At 44.6% G+C, this 23,564-nt stretch overlaps 1 protein-coding gene across 1 annotated transcript in view; it reads left to right on the forward strand.

Annotated features, from left to right (window-relative positions):
• The first annotated feature begins 7,447 nt into the window (after positions 1 to 7,447).
• The window catches only part of ABCA4 (ATP binding cassette subfamily A member 4), a 99,501-nt gene continuing 83,384 nt past the window's right edge, over positions 7,448 to 23,564 (forward strand). Inside the window, exons 1-5 of the mRNA XM_073358296.1 lie at positions 7,448 to 7,513; positions 12,990 to 13,083; positions 16,648 to 16,789; positions 19,564 to 19,703; positions 22,551 to 22,678. Coding sequence (XP_073214397.1) covers positions 7,448 to 7,513; positions 12,990 to 13,083; positions 16,648 to 16,789; positions 19,564 to 19,703; positions 22,551 to 22,678 — 570 coding nt within the window. The remainder of the gene's footprint in view (positions 7,514 to 12,989; positions 13,084 to 16,647; positions 16,790 to 19,563; positions 19,704 to 22,550; positions 22,679 to 23,564) is intronic.

Consider the following 23,564-nt stretch of genomic DNA (forward strand, 5'->3'; position numbering starts at 1 on the left):
GGCCACAACAGCACTGCAGTCAGCTTCCTGTCAGCTTGATATACTGTATTCTTCAGTGAGCTTGTTGCTGGATTACGTTGTTAGTAACTTTAAAATCTAGAGGGAAGAGTAGGATGGAGAGTGGACTTCATCAGCCTCCAGAGAGAGACTGGCTCTCCAGCCATATTGTGTGGCCTCTAGAGGTAGGGACAGGAAGAGATAAAGGTAGAGAGTGATGATCCGTGAGGAAATTGAAAGGCTGACAGAGAGGACAAACTGACCCTTATCTTACAGGTATTTCTGGAAAGCATTGAATGTCAGACCTGAGAAACGTGGGGGCACAATGGAAACAAAACTGAGGTATAAAGTGAACCTGTCTGGAATCTTTAGCAAGGGTAATATGGCAACAGAACTGAGTTTTGAGAGTACACATCCATCCAATATGTCAATTTATATTTAATGTCCTTTATGGACAATTGAATCTCCAAGTTACTAGGCCTAAACATTAGGAGGATCTGATTTATCTACAGAGCCTACAAAATTCCCACAAGACAATTAGGTTGTAGTAGAAAAAGATGAGACTTACGCCACTTTATCAGACAGCTAGAGCTCAGAAAAAGTGGTGAAAGCTGTATGGACTGATTAGATTTTTACACAGTGGCAAAAGATCCTTTCTTTCCCCGCATCTGTCTTGTCAAACATGCATCTAGAGGGGAATTTCTGGCACTTCAGGCAGTTTGCTGTTTAAAGTTCTAAAGGGTGGTGATCATGTACAAGAACAATTTGGGGGGCGGGGGGGACAGGAATTTCTTAGAACTAGTGAACAAGTAAACTGTTGCTAAGCAAATGGAGGGGAAGAAATCTGCAATGGATATTCTGTTGTTCACATTCCTAAAGCAGAGTTGAGCATGCTGTAGATATTCTTTAAACTTACAGTTGTTTCTGTATTGCTTAGATAAATACTGGTTAGCCCTTGATAATGTGGAGTCATTGATAGTGTAATGTTTTATAAGGGATCCCTTACTAACCACTGAAAAAGTGGCTTTACTACCTGGTTCCAGGATGAGATAAGCCATTGCTTACTGCTCAGGGGAGCCAGTTGAGATGCACTATTTCTTATACGCAATATCCTTAACTCTTTTCTAGACATAGTACTGCAGATCTCAGATGAAATATAGAAATGTCATGACTCATCATATGACTGTCTTCAGCCAATAAGGGACAGGGTTTTCTTTCTAGGATGTAAAAATAATTCTTCTACTCTGTAATAGCCCAGCGAAGAAAACTGAGCAAGAATAGGGTTTTTTAATTTTCCTATAAGCAGGAACCTTGGAAGAGACTTCCCACGCTTCGCTAATCCTCTTGTGATAGAAGTATTTTATTTTTCTTGGCCCTTTTGCCCAGCCTCCTGGAAGGGAGATCACTTCCTGTAAAAGCAAAATTAACAAAGCACAAATGAACACATGCAATGTACCTAGCTCACATCCTGTGTGTGCGTGAGGATCAGGAGGGAGCTAAGTACCATTCTAAATAGTAATAGATGCGAATTTGCACTACCTTTTTATAAAAAACTGAATTACCCATTTGTAATTTGTTTCCCCCCATACAAAAAAAAAAAGTTCAACAATTCAAGCTTTAACATGCTGGAGAATTATATTTCTTCTAGTACCAGCTATTGGAAGCTGACTATTCAGATTGCTCATTAATACAACGATTTCAAGTCTACACTGATCTTTCTGGCTGGCATTCTGCCTTTAAAACTGAAGACAGAGCAAAACTAATCTCATGAGAAGTTTGCATACTTCTGACCCTGACTTCTTTATCCATGATTTTATTATAGTGTTTTGCTCTATTTGACCTAATAGGGCCTGTATCTGAAAACTTACAATTCTCTTCTTTCTGTAGGTCTCGCCAAACCTCCATGCAGGAGGAAGGAATACTAAGGGCATACCCTGGGTTATTCTAAACTAAAGTTGTCCGGCTGCAGAATCTAGGTCTGTGTCTCATCTCATTTCTCCACCTAGTCCTTATATCACTAAGATTTTTTCCTATGCAGGAGTCTTAATCTCAGCCTGTGTAATTATAATACTCTAAATAGGCCAAATTCAAGGCAATCTAGCACCCACATCTTTAAAACGATTCATTTTTTTTAAAATAGGAAATCGAGGTTCTTTCCTTTGGTAAAGCCTTCACTAATGATGCTGCTTTTGGATGCAAAAATATACTCTCCTTCATCTTCAGAAAAACTGGAGCCATTGTTGAAATGTGACTTAATAGCTGATTGTGATCTTCCCTCTTTTGTTTTCTGTGCCAAAATTACTTCAAGTATTAATGTCATAAAGGGAACTTTAATAGTTTGTTTTAGGCAAAGAGGAAAGGTCCCTTTAAATTCTTCTTTTAATTTTACAGCATTAGCAGATTCTTAACACTGTCAAATGAATAATTCAGTGGTTTGTTGCTGTCTTAATAAGGGATTCCTTTGGGAATTTCCACATGATCATTAGCTTGTCCCTTGTTAATGAGTCCCTCCCCAGATAAGGAACGCTTGTATTATGACTCTTTCCCTACTACCGTCAGCAAGTCTAACTAGCAAATTAAATTTCTAAGCAGGGTCTGGATAACTCCATTATTGACCCTTCTATTCCCCAGAATTATTCTTGCTGCTGGAAATCTCAATGAGATTCAGAACACAGTGGCAAAAATACCTAGATCTCCCAGAATGAATGTAATTGTCCTATGTGCCAGTCCAGCTAATGGAGCCAGGAAGAGGACTACTATGTGTGGGAGACTTGGAAGGGGCCATTGCCAGGTGGTATGTATAGGCATAAACATAGGAATTCCTGTCCACAGTTGTTGCAGAAGGCCTGTGGAGAAGCTTTCCCATGTGGCTGGGGGAGCTAGATAAGGCATGTCTAATTCCCACCCTACTGAGCTGCCTCTGCTGGGTGTGGGTGTGACGCTGTATGGAATTGTGAGACATTTTATATTAATATTAATACCAATATTATAAAATTGCAATGAATTGTGCCAGATATGTCAAGGCATCAGTGAAAATGTTATGATTTGCCAAGTATGATGATCTTGTTTATGTTTGTATCACATTTGTATTGTAAGTTATAGATATGTATGTTATATCTGCATTTCAAAACTTGTGCTGTGTTTCTGGGTGACACCCGCAGATAAACTGGCATCAGCATGGCCTAGCCTGTTGGATGGCCCATCAAGGGTCATCAGTTGTACAATGAACTCATAGAAAAAGTCAGGGACTACACCTAATGAGTCAGCAAGGCATGCAGGAGCATGCCTATGGACAGAACCTACGGTTTCCAGGTATCCGGTTTTCAACTGGAATGCCCGGCTGAAAAGAGACCCTAGTGGCTCCGGTCAGCACTGCTGACTGGGCTGTAAAAGTCCAGTTGGCGCGGGGCTGGCAGGCTCTCTACCTGGCTCCGCGCGGCTCCCCAGAAGTGGCAGCACGTCCCTCGGGTCTGAGGCGGAGGGATGGCCATGGGGTCTCCATGCTCTGCCACCATCCTGCCCCAAGCGCCAGCTCCACAGCTCCCATTGGCTAGGAACTGCAGAAAATTGGAGCAGGGCGGGGGCAGCACACACGAGCAGAGGCAGTGCGCAGAGACGCCTGGCTGTGCCTCCGCCTAGGAGTCGAGAGACATGTTGCAGCTCTTGGGGAGCCCCCTAAGGTAAACACCACCCAGAGCCTGCACCCCAAAACTCCTGCACCCAAGCCTGGAGCCCCCTTCCACACCCAAATTCCCTCCCAGAGCCTGCACCCCTCCTGCACCCAAACTCCCTCCAAGCCCCCTCCTGCACCCAAACTCCCTCCCAGAGCCTGCACCCCAACCCCCTCCCCAGCCCTGAGCCCCTTCCCACACCCAAACTCCCTCCATCCCTGGCCCCACCCCAGAGCCCACACCCCCAGCTGGAGCCCTCACCCCTCCCCCACCCTGAACCCCTCATTTCTGGCCCTACCCTGGAGCCCGCACTCCCAGCCCAGAGCCCATACCCCCTCCCCCACCACAACCCCCTGCCTCAGCCCGGAACCCTCTTCCACACTCTGGACACCTTGGCCCTAGCCTGGAACCGCCTCCAGCACTCCCAACTCCTCATTCTCAGCCCAGTGTCTGTACCCCCTCTCACACCACAACCCCCTGCCTCAGCCTGGAGCCCCCTCCCACACTCCAAACCCCACGGTCCCAGCCTGGAGCCCCCTCCTGCACCCCAAACCTCTCATTCCCAGGCCAGAGTCCATACCACCTCCCACAACCCAACTCCCTGCCTCAGCCCGGAGCCCCCTCCTTCATCCCAAACCCCTCATCCCCAGCTGATGTGCTCACCACCTCCTGCACCCCAACTCCCACCACAGGCTGGTGAAAATGAGCGAGTGAGGGTGGGGTAGAGCAAGCAACAGAGGGAGAAGGGATGGAGTGAACAGGGGCAGAGCCTCAGAGAAGGGGTGGGGAAAAGGGTGGGACAAAGGTGTTCGGTTTTGTGCAATTAGAAAGTTGGCAACCCTAACAGAACCCTAAGGCTTTTCCATGCCAGATGCTGTGAAGCTTTTGTTTGGGGCACAGGAAATGCAACAAATCACAGGGCAAAAGGAATATAAAGGGCAGCTACTTCATTTCCATTGTGTCTTCATTCTTGCTCTTACCTCTGGAGTAACTTTTCTGCAAACTGAAGCTCTGAACAAAGGACTGAATGACCATCCAAGCTGTGGATGTGTTCCAGGATTTTCATGCCAGCAAACTCACCAATATTGCTAAGAACCTGATACATGGACTTTGAATCTCTGTATGTATCTGAGTGCTTTATCATTTAACAGCTCTCTCCTTGTTCTTTCTTTTTTCTTTATAATAAGCCTTTAGTTTTAGACACTAAAGGTTTGGCTGGCAGTGTGGTATTTGGGGTAAGATTCAACCTAATATTGACCTGGCAATGTGGCTGGCCCTTTGGGGTTCAGAAGAACATTTTGTATATGTAAGCAGAGTTTTTTAAATAACTTCTCACTGTACTGGGTCTAGATGCTGATTGGGAGCCAGAGAACTGGAATGCAATAAGGGGGATGTGATATATTTATTTATTTTAAAGTTTCTTGATAACCAGTGTGAGGGATCAGAAGCACAGTTTGTGACTGGTTGGGGAGTTTAACCTCAGTGTTGACCACCAGTTTTGGGAGTATCACAGTGGGTTTCTTGGCAGCTGCCTATATGCAGTATGTACATGCAACATATCAGAACTTGGCCTTTGTGCCCAGCACATTTCTCCTTCATCTTTAATAAAGAGAGTGCTTTGATTAGTCTGCAGCTCTAGACGGGACCTCACTGAAGATTCCAGTTGAATCATAGACCCTGCCCACACTAACAGCTTCCACGTACAGTTGTTCTTCCTCTATATATTTGCTCAGTATATGCATTTTTGATCAAAATGATGTATTGGCAATTTCAAGCCTGTTACTGCTGGAGCTGTCATCAATGAAGATCTAGGACCCTCTTTCTGAGAACACTATTGTATTGCTAGTTAGCCTGTTTACACACAGAATCTGCAGTCACTAGTGCTGTTGCCAAATTGTCATTATCAACTTGCTGATGCTCAACTTTATCTCCCCCGTCACCATGTCCCTTTCGATAACTGATTGTTCAGAGATGCTCCCGAAGGATACGTGTGTCTCCAGAAGAACTGAAGGTGCCTGTTTCCAAATTGGAATGAACAGGAGGAAAAATGACCATTCGGTAGTAAATTAGCCCATTACATAATCTGAGTGCACATTGTAGTATTTGAAAATACACCAGGATTGTCCTCCTTATACCAGAGTCTCAGCTCTACAGAAATGAATATCTGTGTGTCCACACTCTCTTGTCTGTAAAATTCTGCTTAGCTGGTGGGTAGCTGGCTGCTTTTCAGCTGAACATGGGTGAACAAGATTTAGCCATCTTTATGAAGAAGTTTTCTTGTTCCCCTGCATTCAATATTTTGTTATTTCTGTAACTCTGCCAGGCTTTCTTCCCTTTCCAGAGTCCCAATTAATGTTCCTTCCCAGCACCAGTAGTGCGTTGGGATTGGCCTCAAACTCCACCAGCAGCATGAAAGGAAACACTCCCCATCACCACCACCCTCACCCCCGAATACTGGACCTCCCTTTCACTGAGACTGTGATGCCTGTTCTGGGTCTTCAGTCTACCAACACGCATTAAGAAGCTTTGTTTCTTCAGTTGTAGCATTATTACAGCATTCAACAACCATTTGTGGGAATAATTGATTTTTTTTTGGTTAGGTGGCTAAACTGAAAAAAAAAACAATACTTGTTTTGGGCGAAACTAAATATTTCATTCAACCCAAAACTAAACTTTTTGTTTTATTTTAAAGTGTTTTGATCCCTTTTTGTTTGTTTTTGTCTTGTTTTTACAATAGAACTACATTTTGAAACACAAAGTTTTGAATTGGGGGGAAAAATATGTTTCCTTGTGGCCCCCACCCAGTTGCCTCCACCCAATGGTGTAACAGGCAGAGGTGCATCCTTTCAAAGCATAATACATAATCCATTTGCTCTCTTGTGTTGCAATAGTTTTCTATAGCCAATCTGACTTCCTTTTGTGCTGTGTCTGTAATATGAGCAATTAGAGCTGATGGGATGATGATGAACAGTGTATGCGACTGTTAACCTACAAAGAATGAGAACCCTCCAGGCGTCAGTGCTGGTAATTTTGCATGAAAACTCCTGCTGTGGAGTTTTTCTCTTTTTATCTGACAGCTGATATGCAGCACAGTCAGTGTGACCTAAATTTGGTCTTAAATTTCCTGCCCTAATCTCTTCCATGCTCAAAATGAAAAGAAAGAGGTGATTTCTAGCAGGTTTTTTCATAATTAGTACCACGTCTTCTGTCCAAGGCTGGCCTTTTTTTTATCTTTGGTTGAGGTTTAAGCACTTTCTCAGGGGATGAGAAACTCACCTTAAATGTTTTCCTTGAAGTGTCAAGTAACTAATACTGGTTTTATTCTAAAACTTCTGAAAATCCAGGTATCGGAGAGATTAGATTAACCTATGAGTCATTGTCATCTTTGATTCTACTAAAAATAAAAAAGGAAACAGTTATAGGTAATAAATCAAAAGTTTCCTTCAATGCCAGGGTAATAGTTGAAATGAGTAAAAAGAGGTCTTTGAAAAATATGTCCTCTTGTTTATTGACCCAGAAAAATGAGTCATGACAACCATGCTCCCAACAAGGGAAAAACACCATATTCTGTAGCTCAACATTTGTCTAGAACAAGATGTATAAGGTATAACTGAAAAGCACGGCAAGTAAAGGGAAAGAGAGATGTAAAAAGAACAGAAGTTAAAGGCAGTTATTCTGCTGAGAATTTTGTTTCAGGTATTATCTGAGCCCAAGTGTAAGAGATAAAGATGGATGCATTTTATACTACAGGTTTGTGGCGCTGTTGATGCAGAAGAACAATGAGCTTCCTTAGACAGGTCAGACTTCTGCTGTGGAAGAACTGGACACTCAGGAAAAGGCAAAAGGTAAAAGATAAAACCTTAGTCTTCGGGTTTCTGCTTTAGAACATGCTGAGAATAATACAGTGCAGATAGTCAAATGACTGGTGCATTTATCAGCCTGCTAAACACGTGCGTACCACAGAGTGAAATCGGCTGTGCTGTCTGTAGGCCTGTCTGTAGGCTTCGTCCATTTGTTTGCAAGATACACTTTACAGAGTAAATTTAGAACAGAGGTCATTGTACTGAGTATCTGACAAACAGCATGGCATACAGTGAAGATAGTTCTGGGTACTGAGGTTTTGGTGCTTGGCTGTAAAGATAGGCACCAACAAAAATGACTTGTGTACCCCACAACTTAGGGCAAGTCTGGCTCCAAATCTTAATGTTGCCACTCATGTGCACTTATATTTAGATCCAACTGCACAGAAAAAATCACAGAATCCAACTGCACAGAAAAAAGCTCAATTTTTTTTATTACATGGTTGAATGACAACAGTAACAAGGTAAGCAAGAATTGGAGAAACAGTTTAAATCCTTTCACGTAATACTTTCTCTAGGACAGAGCAACTAATACATATTACATAAATGCCTTATTTACTAGTGTTCATTTTTTATTTCTTTAAACCAAATTATCTTAGGGCTAGTCTACACTGGCAACGCTAAAGCGCTGCCATGGCAGCGCTTTAATGTGGCTTGTGTGGTCATGGCACAGCTCTGGGAGAGAGCTCTCCCAGCGCTCTAAAAAACCCACCTCCACGAGGGGCGTAGCTACCAGCGCTGGGTCACTGTCTACACTGGAGCTTTATAGTGCTGAAACTTGCTGCGCTAAGGGGGATGCTTTTTTACACCCCTGAGCGAGACAGTTGCAGCGCTGTAAATTGCCAGCGTAGACAAGCGCTTACAGCCTGGTTCTCTGAGGTGATGGAAGCTCGCCGTTTCCACTGGCTTCAAGTCAAAAGAAGCTGAGGGAGTTCACAGGATCAGGCCTTATATTTCTAACTAAAGATAGGGTTACCAAATTTCAAGTTCCCAAATAAGTCACTATCAGGAGAGGGGAAAGGGGAGCTGGAGGTACGGTGCTGGAGGGAATATTTGGGGGGGTGCAGGTGGGTTGTGTCCCCTTAGAAGGGCTATTTGGGGGCTGCTTGAGGGGGTATTTTGTGGGGGAGGAGTGCTGGACTGGGGTATGTGTACTGGGAGGGGATATTTGGGGGGTGCTGTAGGAAGTACCTGGTGGATGCTGGAGGGGGCACCTGTGCCTCTCACTCAAGGTGGGTGGTAGTGTTGTGCTCCCTGTCATGGTAGCTGGATGGCGGGCACAGGCCCAAGATGCAGTGCCAGCTCTCAGTCAGAGCCTCCTTGAGGGCCTCTCCCCCTCCTTTGGGCAGGGAGCCAGGGCCAGGCCCTGTCATCCCTCCTGGCTGGGTTCTGAGGCCCCGCAGGAGGGCAGGTGGTCCAGCATAGAGGTGCTTGGTGGCTCTGCTTACCTGGCAGGCTGGCTGGGGCCGGGGCAGGCAGAATGCAGGGGAGGGACCAATCAGGGCATGGAGACAGCTCTTTCTGAGCTGCAATGTCAGGAGCAGACATTTCCTGACATTTCCTATTATTTCAAAAATGTACCCGGTCAGAGGACAGAGGATGAAAAAAAAGGGTCATGTCCAGGAAAACCTGGACGTATGGTAACCCTAACTAAAGACAATATGGCTTAAACACGAGACATGAACTATGGTAAGTGAGACATTCCTGCGGCTATCACAGAATCGTGGAATGGGTTGAAATGATTCCCTATACAGACCTGATTCTTAGTGTGCCTTTGTCTTTGAGCCCTATAATAGAAATAGCCAGTCATCTGCCACCGGATCTTAGTTGAATCTGCTTTAGGCCACCTTTCATGTTGCGTGCAATTTTGCAAACTCAACTGAGACTTACTGATATGAAGTCAGGTTTCACAGAGTATCTTTCACATTCATGCTAACCCCAAATACTTTGTGGTTTTAAAAAAATTAATAACGAAGGCGGCACTGGAAATGGCAGCAATTGCAGGAAATACAGCAGCCATTGTGCCCTCTGCAATAGCTCCTTCAGACCTTGAAGTCAATGGAGACTAGACTACCTGTGTGCTTAAGGACTGCAGGATCCAATCCATCAATCTGCTGGTCTCCATGTTAAATCTGCTTGTCCCCTCTCCCATTGCTGTCCATATATAACTCGCCGGCCTTGATCACCTGGACCAACTATCCACTTACAAGAAATGCAGGAATAAACATGCATGAAACTTTTCCCCATAAATGAGCCTATTATAAGCTATTTGGTCCTTCATAATATACAATACCATTTTTGACCACTCAGTACATGGCACTTTCTAAAGCCAGACCTTAAAACTATTATTAAAAGATAAATGTAATTAATCTGATAAATAAGAGTTGTGTTTAATTTCTTTGGCATCTAAAAATCAAAGACTTCTGGACATGGTAGTAAACTCTACATAATAGTAAAATTGTAAAACAAGGCTATATATTGTATATATACCGGAGCAGGATTAGAATTAAAATCCTTGAGATTTCAATAGCTGCACAGAGGATAAAATGCACAACTTTCAGTAACAAAAATTAAAAAGTCTTGTCTAATGCGCTTCTCACTGCGCTGAAGAGGGTGGGGTTTTTTTGCCTTCATCTATTGTTATTCCTTAATTTCTGTGGGGGAGCCCAGGGATGGGCTGGCAGGGGGCTATGGCTTGGGAGTGAGGGCCACTAGCCGGGCTGGAAGGGGGATCCCAGGGTTGGAATACCAGGGGCTGTGGGTTGGGAGTCAGAGGCAGCGGCAGGGCTGTGCTAGTACGGGGCTGCCCAGATCAGTCCCTGGAGTGAGGCAGGAGCCGGGGGACAAGCACAGTGGGGCACGGGGGACAGATAGGATCCCTCCCAGGGTGGCGCGGAGCCAGCACCTACCTCTCTCTGCCAGAGCCAGGGGAGCCAGTTCTCTCCAGCAGAGCTGCAGTTCCTCCAGGCAGAAGCAGCTGCTCTTCCCACCCTCCTAGCGGGGAGGCTGATTGCGGATACTCCTGCAACCGGACTTTTAGTGTCCAGTCAGCAGTGCTGACCCAACACTGCCAGGTCTTCTTTTTGATTGGACTTCCGGATTGAAAACCGGACACCTGGCAACAGGGGTGCCCGAATGGGGGGGGTCAGGAGGCCATGGCCCCCCTCTTTTAAAAGTGGAAGGACTATGCCTTCAGGGTGAGCAGCGGGGGGGGAATGGAGGACGGGCGGGGCCATGGGGTGGAGAGGAGTGGGAGATGGGGGGTAGAGGCGAGGGGGGCCAGGGGATGGAGAGGAGCAAGGGGCCTGTGTGGGGGAGGGGCCAGAGGGTGGAGAGGAGTGAGGGGGAAGGCGGGTGGAGGGTAGGGGCAGAGATAGTGGTGGGTGTGCAGGGGGAAGGAGAGGAGGGGTCAGGGAGCAGAGAGAAGCGAGCGGCCGGCAGGCATGGGGGGAAAAGAGGAGCCAGCTGTGGGTGCGGGAGAGGGGCTACGGGGCGGAGAGAAGCGAGCGAGGGAGATGGGGCAAAGAGGAGTGAGCAGTGGGTGGGGCCTCTGGGCGGAGCACAAACAGAGTAGGGGGGTGGGGCCATGGTCTGGGCACTGTGCCCCTTTCTGAGTGTGGGCCGAGCGCATGGCAAGCGCTGTACTAAGTGGCAGTGCGCTCCCCTGTGTGAGGCGCTGCAACTTCTGAGGGCATTTAGCCCATGGCTCTGTATGGTGCAGTGAGCTGAGCCACTCGGATTCTTTCCCAGTGAGCTGTGGGAGAACTTGTCTTTCCTTCTGAGCACACACAGGGAACTGTGGGAAGGCATTAGAGTATTGTCAGCACTCAAGTGGCCTTTTAGCTGGGTTACCAAGTTGAGTGAAAGCAGCACACGGTTTTAGCCTCGCACGTGAGAGGAGCCAGCTATCCTGGGTCGAGACTGAGATTTTTGTATGTGGACAGGAGGTGATTAGAGGCAACAACACCCAGGTAAGAACCCTGGAGAACTCTGCAGTGAAGACATACCCTAGGAGCCTGTTTGATTTTTCTTCCACTAAAATCACTGGTGGTAGGGCCTGTCCAGCCATCCTAACAAATGAACTCAAGTGGATGTTAATTTTTAGGGAAAATCCAGGCCTTGTGGCCAGATTAGCTGCTGGGAAGGTGAAAGCTGGGGGGGACAGAGAGGTTAGGATGACCAGATTGTCCTGATTTTATAGGGACAGTCTCGATTTTGGGGTCTTTTTCTTATATAGGCTCCTATTCCCCACCCCCGTCCCGATTTTTCACATTTGCTGTCTGGTCACCATACAGAGAGGCGTCATCCCAACTGCACAGCTATTCCTTACTCCAGGCCAGAGAGGTGGGAAAACAGGAGGATCTGCACAGTGTCAGGTTTCCCAATCCCTTGGTCTAGCAGTGCTCCCGCCTCCCCCACCCCCCACAACCCAAACTCCTGTCTGGCTTTTAGAAGCACTAAACTGCATTTTTTTAACTCAAGATTAAATGTGTAAAATAGGAAATGCTTGCTTGGCAAAAATTTCTCCACCCTTTGGCCATAAACCTAGGCTGAGCTTAATTAAAGCTAATAGACAAAGTTACAGTGGAAAAGACAGGGCAGCTCCAAAACCCTGTTTTTAATTATACTGTGGAATTTCTTTCTGCTAGATCCCCTGTCACCATTTAGCCTGAAGAAGACCCAGGGCAAATGATGCATTCTGCAGATTGCTGTACATATCTGGTGCCCCGGGGGAGAATTTCCTATGTGCAAACTAACTACTCAGGATTTCGGAAGAATCTGTTGTAGCTGTTACAGAAAAATGTAACGCAAGGTGGATAGGAACAGAAAAACACAGCAAGCTCTACCAGCGCATACAGCACCAAACAATACTAATAAAGGACCAGCGAAGTGTGGAATGTGTGGTAGTTGCTATATGCTATAGCTATCAAAGAAAGATATCAAAAGGGAAAAAATGAATAGTTTTAACTAGCCAGACAAGCATCTGAAGGGAAAATATATTTTGTGGGGGTACAACTGCTAACTCAGCAGAAGGCATTGGTTTCAGGTGTGCTACATGAACCTTGTCCTTTTTCATCCCTATAATTTCCTGTGGGCCACAGAGGCTGTTAATCCCATTTCATGAGAAGCTCAGTGCATGGTTACTATTCTTCTTCTCCAGCCTCCCCCCCCCCAGCCCGGCAGTCCTGCATCACTGTCGCACTAGCTGCTCTTCTCAACAACAGTCTAGAATTATTATTTTTTGCTATTATTTTAGTCCTCTATTCTTAGCTGTTTAGCACCTGCTGCCTCCTCTTTTTTTTCACCTTAGCTCTTTAATCGCCCTTGGTTTTTAAACATTCTTCCAGGGGAGGGAGAGGAGCACTGGGTTCATGGTGATGTTCAGTGGGGCTCTGTTTATTTGGTAAATTACTGGATTAATTATGTCACATTTATTTTGTATACACTTTTTTCTCCCCAGCTTCGTTTTCTGGTGGAGCTTGCATGGCCTTTGTCTTTATTTCTTGTCCTTGTCTGGCTGAGGAAGGCTAACCCAGTCTATCGCCAACATGAATGTAAGAATATATGTTATAAAACTAAAATAATAATAATTATTATTATTGCAATAAAAATTATTAATGCCTAAAGGCCCCAATCAGGACTCAAGGCCCAGTTGTGCTAAGTGTTGTACACATAAAAAGATGGCCCTGCCCTAAGTAGTTTATAGTTTTAGTAATTTGGGGACATATAATGTCCCTGAATTAAAGTAACACAACAAAAAATCCTATGTTAATTTATGGGCCATTTCCCTGCTTATAAAGGCAGCAGCCGTACCAATACTATCCTAATAGTAGATACTGGGAGTTGTCTGTTCTGAGGATTCTGAGTGCTGCTTAGTTCTCTGCCATTGATGGCACCTTGCTCTGCCAATAACCCCTCTTCTCATTTCCAAATGTAATTGCTTGGCTCTACGCACATATTGGTCTAAACGCTAGTCTGACTTACCCTCTGGGATATCGGTGGTGTTGGAAGGTTATAGATCTGGCCAGAATTAGGCCTGTTGTTGGAAATCCTCCCAAGAAATTTCCCAGAAGTTTCCAGATCACAGGCCCTGGTTCTCATGGGGGACTTCAATCACCCTGACATCGGCTGGGAGGGGGGAGACATATAGCAGTGCCCAGACAATCCAGGAAGTTTTTGGAGAGTGTTGGGGACAACTTCCTGGTGCAAGCGCTGGAGGAATCAACGAGGAGCCATGCCTCTCTTGATCTGCTGCTCACAAACAGGGAAGAATTGGTAGGGGAAGTAGAAGTGGGTGGCAACCTGGGCAGCAGTGACCATGAGATGGTCGAGTTCAGGATCCTGACGCAAGGAAGAAAGGAGAGCAGCAGAATACAGACCCTGGACTTCAGAAAAGCAGACTTTGACTCCCTCAGGGAACTGATGGGCAGGATCCCCTGGGAGGCTAATATGAGGGGGAAAGGCAACCAGGAGAGCTGGCCGTATTTTAAAGAAGCCTTATTGAGGGCGCAGGAACAAACCATCCCGACGTGCAGAAAGAATAGCAAATATGGCAGGCAACCAGCTTGGCTTAACAGTGAAATCTTCAGTGAGCTTAAACACAAAAAGGAAGCTTACAAGAAGTCGAAACTTGGACAGATGACTAGGGAGGAGTATAAAAATATTGCTCGAAGGTGCAGGGGTGTAATCGGGCAGATTTAGAGCACAATTAGAGTTGCAGTTAGCAAGGGATGTGAAGGGTGACAAGAAGGGAGTCTACACGTATGTTAGCAACAAGAAGGTGGTCAGGGAAAGTGTGAGACCCTTACTGAATGGGGGAGGCAACCTAGTGACAGATGATGTGAAAAAAGCTGAAGTACTCAATGCTTTTTTTGTCTCGGTCTTCACAGATATGGTCAGCTCTCAGACTGCTGCATTGGGCAGCACAGTATGGGGAGGAGGTGAGCAGCCCTCAGTGGTGAAAGAACAGGTTAAGGACTATTTAGAAAAAAGCTAGACATGCACACAAGTCCATGGGGCTGGATCTAATGCATCCGAGGGTGCTGAGGGAGTTGGCTGATGTGATTGCAGAGAAATTGGCCATTATCTTTGAAAACTCATGGTGATCAGGGACATCTGGACAATTGGAAAAAGGCAAATATAGTGCCCATCTTTTAAAAAGGGAAGAAAAGAAAATCCGGGGAACTACAGACTGGTCAGCTTCACCTCATTCCTTGGAAAAATCCTGCAGCAGGTTCTCAAAGAATCCATTTTGAATCACTTGAAGGAGAGGAAAGTGATCAGGAAGAGTCAAGATGGATTCACCAAGGGCAAGTCATGTCTGACCAACCTGATTGCCTTCTATGATGAGATAACTGTCTCCATGGATATGGGGAAGGCGGTGGATGTGATATATCTTGACTTTATCAAAGCTTTTGATACAGTCTCCCACGGAATTCTTGCCAGCAAGTTAAAAAAGTATGGATTGGATGAATGGACTATAAGGTGGATAGAAAGATGGCTAGATCATTGGGCTCAATGGATAGTAATCAACGGCTTGATGTCTAGCTGGCAGCTGGTATCACATGGAGTGCCACAGGGGTCAGTCCTGGGGCCGGTTTTGTTCAACATCTTCATTAATGATCTGGATGATGGGATGGATTTCACCCTCAGCAAGTTCGTGGATGACACTAAGATGGGGAGAGAGGTAGATACACTGGAAGGTAGGGATAGGGTCAAGAGTGACCTAGACAAATTGGAGGATTAAGCTAAAAGAAATCTGATGAGTTTCAACAAGGACAAGTGCAGAGTCCTGCACTTAGGACGGAAGAATTTAATGCACTGCTACAAACTGGGCACCGACTGGCTTAAGCAGCAGTTCTTCAGGAAAGGACCTGGGGGTTACAGTGGACGAGAAGCTGGATATGAGTCAACAGTGTGCCCTTGTTGCCAAAAAGGCTAATGGCATATTGGGCTTCATTAATAGGAGCATTGCCAGCAGATCAAGGGCACTGGGGAGGCCACATCTGTAGCATTGCATCCAGTTTTGGGGCCCCCCCATTACAGAAAGGATGTGGACAAACTGGAGACAATCCAGCGGAGGGCAATTAAAATGATTAGGGGGCTGGGGCACATGACTTATGAGGAGAGGCTGAGGGAACTGAGCTTATTTAGTCTGCAGAACAGAAGAATGAGGGGGGGATTTGATAGCACCCTTCAACTACCTGAAGGGGGGTTCCGAAGATTCATAGATACTAAGGTCAGAAGGGACCATTATGATCATCTAGTCCGACCTCCTGCACAATGCAGGCCACAGAATCTCACCCACCCACCCTGCAAAAAACCTCTCATCTATGTCTGAGTTATTGAAGTCCTCAAATTGTGGTTTAAAGACTTCAAGGAGCAGAGAATCCTCCAGCAAGTGACCCGTGCCCCATGCTACAGAGGAAGGTGAATGAGGATGGAGCTAGGCTGTTCTCAGTGGTGGCAGATGAAAGAACAAGAAGCAATGGTCTCAAGTTGCAGTGGGGGAGGTCTAGGTTGGATATTAGGAAAAACTATTTCACTAGGAGGGTGATGAAGCACTGGAATAGGTTACCTAGGGCTTCAGAAAGCCCTGGCTGGGATGATTTAGTTGGGGTTGGTCTGGCTTTGAGCAGGGGGTTAGACTAGATGACCTCCTGAGGTCTCTTCCACCCCTAATCTTCTATGATTCTATTAAATTAATTATTTGGTTGGAAGGCCTGGAATTACTCCCCTCTAACTCTCACATTTGTGAATATTAATATGACATGGTCCTTAACATAATCATTTTAGTAAATGTGGAGGGTGGGATTTTCAAAATGGTCAGCATTGGCCTAACTCTGCTCCCTTTGAAATCAATGGGAGTTCTACCACTGACTTCAGAGGGAGCAGAGTTAGACCAATTCTGAGTGGTTTTGAAAATAATACACAGAACATATGTCTTTTTATTTGACAAAGACAAAAACCTGAAAAAAACTTTCCTGGCTAACAAAGTAACCATAATATTCCTCTTGCAACAAGAAAACGTGTGAAGCTCTAATGTTCATTCAAGCTGCCTTAGGAATGAAACCCAACAATTAATATTTTGTCTTCTCTTCTCTGTTTCATATACACAGGCCATTTTCCAAATAAGGCTATGCCCTCTGCAGGAACACTGCCATGGTTACAAGGCATCTTCTGTAATATGAACAATCCTTGTTTCCGCAGCCCCACCCGTGGAGAATCTCCTGGCATTGTGTCTAACTACAACAATTCCATGTAAGCAAGGATGAACCTACTGCATTCAGGGAAGAGATGTGTGTGCTAGGTTGGGGCTGCATTAGTATACTGAGGTCCTAGAGAAATGCCTAGCAGCTTGTCTCTAATGCATATCACAGATGTGACAGATCTTGGTGAGCAGTCATGGAATAACTTCAGACACAAAGTCCACCCTCAGATTGGCTGTAATCCCCATCCCCTATCAATGGGGTGGATTCATGATAAAGGGTATTTTATAGAATTATTCTGCAGTGTGAATTAAAATCCAGCCCTTGGCAGAAAGTTGAGCATCCAGGAAGACTGGATGGTTCAGGATGGAGGTAACTGTAGCATGTAGATCTAGATCTAGCCCTGGTCAATAAAGACCAAAAGGTTGCATCTGATGGCAGTTCTATGGCCTGCGTGAATTGAGTTTGGTGGTGTCCCTCCAATTGCCAGTGAACAGGTGTCCACATCACAAAAACCACCACTTCAGTTGCCAATTATAGTAGAAATCTAAGAACAAAGGCCCAGGATTTAAGAGTATAGAACCTGAGTTGTCTTTACCACCATTTGAGATACTTCCTCTAAATCAGGACTGGGGCAAACCGGCAATGTGGGAAAGCTTGCATTGACTCCGCCCATGCTTATATGTCTTGGTAACATATAAAAGACTTCCCTCAGTCTGTCAATTCTCAAACACTAAATTCACTCATGGGGAGATGGGCAAAATTCTGATCTTTTGGTCAGAATGATCTTTGCAAGTGCTTCTGTGTGTCGTGTATTATAGCTGACTCATGCAAGTCACAGAGTTTAGCAGGGCAAGGACATCTAGAGTAAAATGAGGACAATTGCAAAATCTGTTAAAACATGCAGAAAGTAATGGCCACATGCCCACTTGTCAGGGGGTGGTTTTATCTTTTGAGAAGTGATACTCAGACCTCTGAGGTTCAAGAGCCAAATTAGCAATCAACATTGCCTAAAAGAGCCACATTAGTGTGAAATTCATTGTTCCATTTACTGTAGTACTATATATTCATATTTAAACAGTATGATGGGAAATATTTAGTTTAGTTTACAGCAAAATGACTAACCAAGTATTATTATTTTATCCATTACATTTGGTTGTTAATATAGGAAAAGCATCCTGATTGGTTAATAATTAAATCACAATGTTTTAATATCATGTGCTGCAAAGAGCTACAGAAAGACACATTAAAGAGTCACTTGCAATTCATGAGCCTCAATCTGAGTAACATTGCTTTAGAGACTCCAAAGCGGAAACATCCATGAGCTAACAACATCAAGGCCGTCAAAGGTGCAGCCATCTGAAACTGGCCCACTTTGGTTTTCCCTTTTCATTCCACTTTCTTTTTTTGTTTATCTGTGAACATTTAAAATGTTAAATCAAACTGAGTGGCCTATGAGCTAGTGTATTTGTTTTCTGAATAATGCACCTTTACTTTTCTAGGTTTCAGAGTAACAGCTGTGTTAGTCTGTATTCGCAAAAAGAAAAGGAGTACTTGTGGCACCTTAGAGACTAACCAATTTATTTGAGCATAAGCTTTCGTGAGCTGCAGCTCACTTATAGAATCATAGAATATCAGGGTTGGAAGGGACCTCAGGAGGTCATCTAGTCCAACCCCCTGCTCAAAGCAGGACCAATTCCCAATTTTTGCCCCAAATCCCTAAATGGCCCCCTCAAGGATTGAACTCACAACCCTGGGTTTAGCAGGCCAGTGCTCAAACCACTGAGCTATCCCTCCCCCCCACATGCACTTCATCAGATGCATACTGTGGAAAATACAGAAGATGTTTTTGTGTACACAGACTATGAAAAAATGGGTGTTTATCACTACAAAAGGTTTTCTCTCCCCCCACCTCACTCTCCTGCTGGTAATAGCTTATCTAAAGCTATCTTTACTTTTCTAGGTAGTCTCTTTTTTCCTGCTGCTGCTTTGTGAGGCAAATCAGATTCAACACATCAGAAGAGGCAAACATACTGTGCTCTCTGAGAGATTTGACTTGACTTCCTTCTTGTTTTGCTATTTCCTATCATCTAAAATAAGTTATTTAGGTTGAAAGTATCAGTCTTTGTATGGAAAAATATAGCACTCTTAAAAAAATGCAGTGTATCACCACCGATGTATGTCCAGGTTCTATCTCATGCCCACTGCACAGGGTGTGGTCATCCGTGACAGCTCAATACCTAGATGTGCTCTGTTTCTCACTGCTACTTATTAGAATTTATTTGTACCTGTTCCACAAATACAGAGCCTGATTCTTCCACCCTTACTTGTATTGTACTACTGTACCTTACTCTATGGGGTGGGAAGGCTGCACCCTGAGTAAAATACTACTCAACATGAGCAAGCATGACCAAATTAGGCTCAAAGTAATTTTCATTTTCAAATTGGGCTTGTAGGTTGCTGCTGGTTAGTGCAAACTTTGACTCTGTTACAATAGCTCAAATAGTCTCTCTGTACTAGTCGTTAGATTGATGCTGCTGTAATGAATCCATAGAGGTTGACATGTCTATAGCCTGACAACGTTAAAGCCATTCCAAAGGGTTTAACCAAAATCCCAAGTTTTAACATGCTCAAACTTTGTGGAAGTTTGGATTCTAATCCAGATCCAAACATTGCTCCATATGTCTAGTGAACAGTATGACCAGATTAACCTGTGTGTGAAGAGCCTCATGCTCTTTGTTTCCGTGTTTCCCATGACATGTAAGGTTTGTCTTACCTGCTCTGTGTCATTAGTCTTTTCTAATGACTCATTGATTCTTCTTTCAGCTTAGCAAGAGTGTATCAAGATGCTCAAGAGCTTCTACTCCAAGCATCTGAAATCCATGACTTGGGCAGAATCTGGGAGGAATTACGCATTATGATCCAGTTTATGGAAACAATGAGGACTAATCCTGAAAGAATTGCAGGCAATTTGTTTCATTATATTCTTTAGACTGTAGTACATTCCCGCCCAAGAGCTGGATAATCCTCGCCTCTGCAGATAATGTCAGGAGTGACCATACAATTCACACCTGCCTGTTGATAAACATACATTTAAACATTCTGTATTTGAATGGCCTTACAAATTATTGATTTAAATTCTAAAAGGACACTCCCAAAATTAGTGGGACAAAAATGGATTGCCCCGGAGTGTGGCAGTGACCTATTCTAGCTACAAGTCCTTCACCTCAGAAGTGTGTTTGTTTGTTTGTGTGTGTGTGTATGCGCACGTGCGCACTAAAATCTAATATTGTGACTCAGCAAATATTTGTTAATAAGAATATATACAGTGACTCCAATAAACTCATCTGATGCAGGTGTTCTAGGATGGTGTGTGCATATACCGTATGGATGCCTTGAGGGGACTAACTCATTGTGAATAGCTTGGGGCACCTCAAAATACCCCAAAATGTAGGCTTTTTAAGAACACAAATATATTCTGAGCTGCATTTTGGAAGCGAGCTGCAAAAACTGATTCCAAACAATCAGCTCTGTGGGAGTGAGGGAAAGCACAAAATGCCAGAGCTTTGAAGTTCAGAGTTCCAGGGCTGCACTCCAGGTTTTTCAAGCTTTTCAACTTTCTTTGCAATCCCAGTTCTGCATTTGGTGTTCCTTTACAGGGCATGTCAACTCTATTTAAGTCAGAAAATAAACAAGTGTGTTCCAGCTGCCAGGCATCCTGTGTAGCCCAATATTAGTGCTGCTTCAGAATCCCAGTTTAAAAAAAAAAAGTCAATAGCCTGATTTATTTTAAAATAAAAGTTGTATTCTGCTTGTTCATAAAGCAGCCAACAAAACTCATGCAGGGGGATAAAGAAACAGGATGAGAAGCACTACTCTTTCCTCTGCATGGAAGGAATTACTAGCTCTGTGTGTGTGTGTGTGTAAGTTACATATATAAACTGTGTTAAGAGAACATTAAGGGGGAAAAGTCAAGCATACAAAAATTAGGAAATGCCACAATTAAGGTTGTTTGTATCAGTCCACCTTCCCCTGGCTCTTTGAACAAGTCCCAAGACTCGGCTACCCCATCACAGTCCCCATCCCACCCAGTCTCTCCCTTTGCCATTTCCCTAGTCCCAGCTCCTAACTTTTCTGCATGCCTGTGAGCCTGATCCCTCCTCCACACTGGTGAGGCACGAACAGTGGGGAGCACAGACAGCACAGGATACAGTCTCCCTGCTCTCAGTTCCTGTCCTTGGTGCCACAGCAACCCTAGGTTTCCTGCAGGAGCAATTACAGGGAAGGTCTTGCTCAGCCCCTAGACTCCTGTGCGTGTTCAGTGCTGATGGAATCTTTGGCGTATTTACCTGCCAAACCCTAACAAGTCTCTACTGAGTGTGAACTGAGATATTCAGAAGCTCAGAACTTGGCCAAATTTAGCAGATTTTCCCAGGGATGGCAAAAGATGACACATCCTGACACCAGTGCAACCTCCCTTCTTCCTCAAGCTCCCCAGCCAAATTTCAAGAGCCTGCTGCAAAGCATGGAGGACTAGAGTTTCTCAAACAATTATAAGAACTGTTTTCAATATGGGCAAAAAAAACCATTTTCCCCTAGCTTCATTCTGAGAAACAGCTGAACTGTTTTTGCTGAAATTTTCCAAAACAATTTAGTGTGAGGCAGACATCTAGCATGGAAAATTTCATCCCAAACACTAGTCTGGTGAAGTTAAAAGCAACTGAAAACAGGATCTTATAATGGGAGGTATCCAGCAACCTTAAGTATGGGTGGCACTATCTGCACTATCTATGAGATACACTAGAACATTCAACAGTAATGGTGCAGAACTTATGGGCCAAATTCTGAGATCCTTACTGAGCTTCTATTTGGACAGTTTTCATGCAAAATTCCTGTTGACTTCAGCAAGAGTTTTCAGGGTTTGGCTCATTAGTAACCTTATCAGGAGTTAAGGTGTTTTGGACCAATTACTGTCAATTATATATATTATCATAAAGATGGAAGGAATGGAATTTTGTGGCCTTTCTTGTGTGTTTGTGTCTGTGTGTATTGTTTCTTGAGTAGGATTTGTTTAATAGTGGGGACTATAAAGCTTTAACGCTGTTCCTTGAGACATGCCCCTTGAAAAGAGTAATGAAGTTTTGCCTGTGAAAAGTTTTAAAAGGGCCATTCTTACAAAATATAAAATTAGGCTGTTTGCGCATGTTGCTGTTGATAGTGAATGCGAAGTGAGTGTAAATGACACCGATTGTCAAAGGTTGTTTGTACAACACCCAGTAGAAGGGGGAGGGGGAGACTGGGACGTCACAACATCATAGTAACTGAATATATAAAACAAAACATGACTTCAAAAGAAAACGCCAAGATTTCCAAATGTGACCAGTGATTTTGGGTGCCTCCGTTTTCAGTTGCTTACCTTGAGGAGCTTTTAAAAGCCGTGCTCAACTATGGGGAAGGCCCTCTTACTGCTTTTAGGGGCTACCTCACTTTTGTCTCATTCAAAGTGCGGGGGACGGAGGAGATGTCAGGTTGGCGTGTGTGTGTTTTTAAATACGTATGTTCATTAAGGGCCCCCTACTTTTTCCCCCATAATTCAAGCACTGTTTAGGAGATCTGATTTTCAGATGGTGGGTGCTCAATATTTTCTGAAAACAAAGCGCTATTCAGGTGTCTCGTGGTGGACCTCAAAGTCACTAGTAACTATTGAAAACCTTGGCCAAAGCACACAGTTTCCATGGGTCTAAGCAGGGCATTCTTTAATTCACCTTGTCCATCTTCTCAGTGCTCTTTACATTGCTTCCCTCTGCATTCAGGAAGAGGGTTAAGAATCCGAGACTTCTTGAAAGAAGAGGAGTCTCTGACGTCCTTTCTGCTGAGTGATGCTGGCCTCTCAGACTCAGTGGTTTTCCAGCTGATTAATTCTCAAGTGCGCCCTGAACAGGTGGGTTGATATAGGCTATGTCTACACTTACAGCAGCAGGTAGAGTACATACACTGCAAACGCCCCCAGCAGTGTAGATGATGAGGCACTGCTTAGTTGAGAAGAGGAAAGGCATGCCAGAACCCTAGCATGTATTCCCTACATGGCTCTCTACATGCCTAAGCAGTGTCTCCCCTGTCTATACTGCTGTTTTTAGTAGTGTAGTGTCCTGGAGCCTTTCACTACCACACATGTAGCTACACAACAGTGTGGGCGCAGCCTGCCTTTCACTGTGGCATGTAGCTACCTGTACCCTACCCAGTGTAGACAAGGCCTTTTAGTATAACAGCAGCCACCTGCTATTGCAAGGCAGTTATCTGTGTGGAGTGGAATCTTTGTACATTCAGGAATAAAAAGCTGCCCAGCTGGAGGCACCAGATGGGTGATAGCGCCTCTTCCCCCTTCGTTAGTTTTTCCAGAATCCAGACTTATTTTGGCCTTAAAAAATACCTGGGGGATGGACTGAACCAAGGCACTATGGTTTGCTGCCTGCATTACTCCAAAGCAGCTGAGTTCATATCTGGTAGCTACACTGCCTAGCAATGAATCTGGCCCTGTGATCAAAGACTTGGCTCAGGAACATCATGCAGCTGTGCCCCATTTTAACTCAACAATGTGGTGAGCAGCAAGAGAGAACTCTGTGGGTAGAAACGTTTAACTTCACTTCCCCGATGTCAGCTGGATCACACAGGGGCTTTATGGCACTGTCTCGTGGAGAAAGATGGGAGCAGTGAAAAGCAGACCAGCTGTCCTGGATCCTTAATGAATAATAGATCTAAAATTCACAGTGAAAATTGCAAGTCAGATCATTCCTGAGGTAGCTACTCAGAGGATTGTATGTGACTAA

This window comes from Lepidochelys kempii, chromosome 8, assembly GCF_965140265.1.
Source record: "Lepidochelys kempii isolate rLepKem1 chromosome 8, rLepKem1.hap2, whole genome shotgun sequence".
Lineage (NCBI taxonomy): Eukaryota > Metazoa > Chordata > Testudines > Cheloniidae > Lepidochelys > Lepidochelys kempii.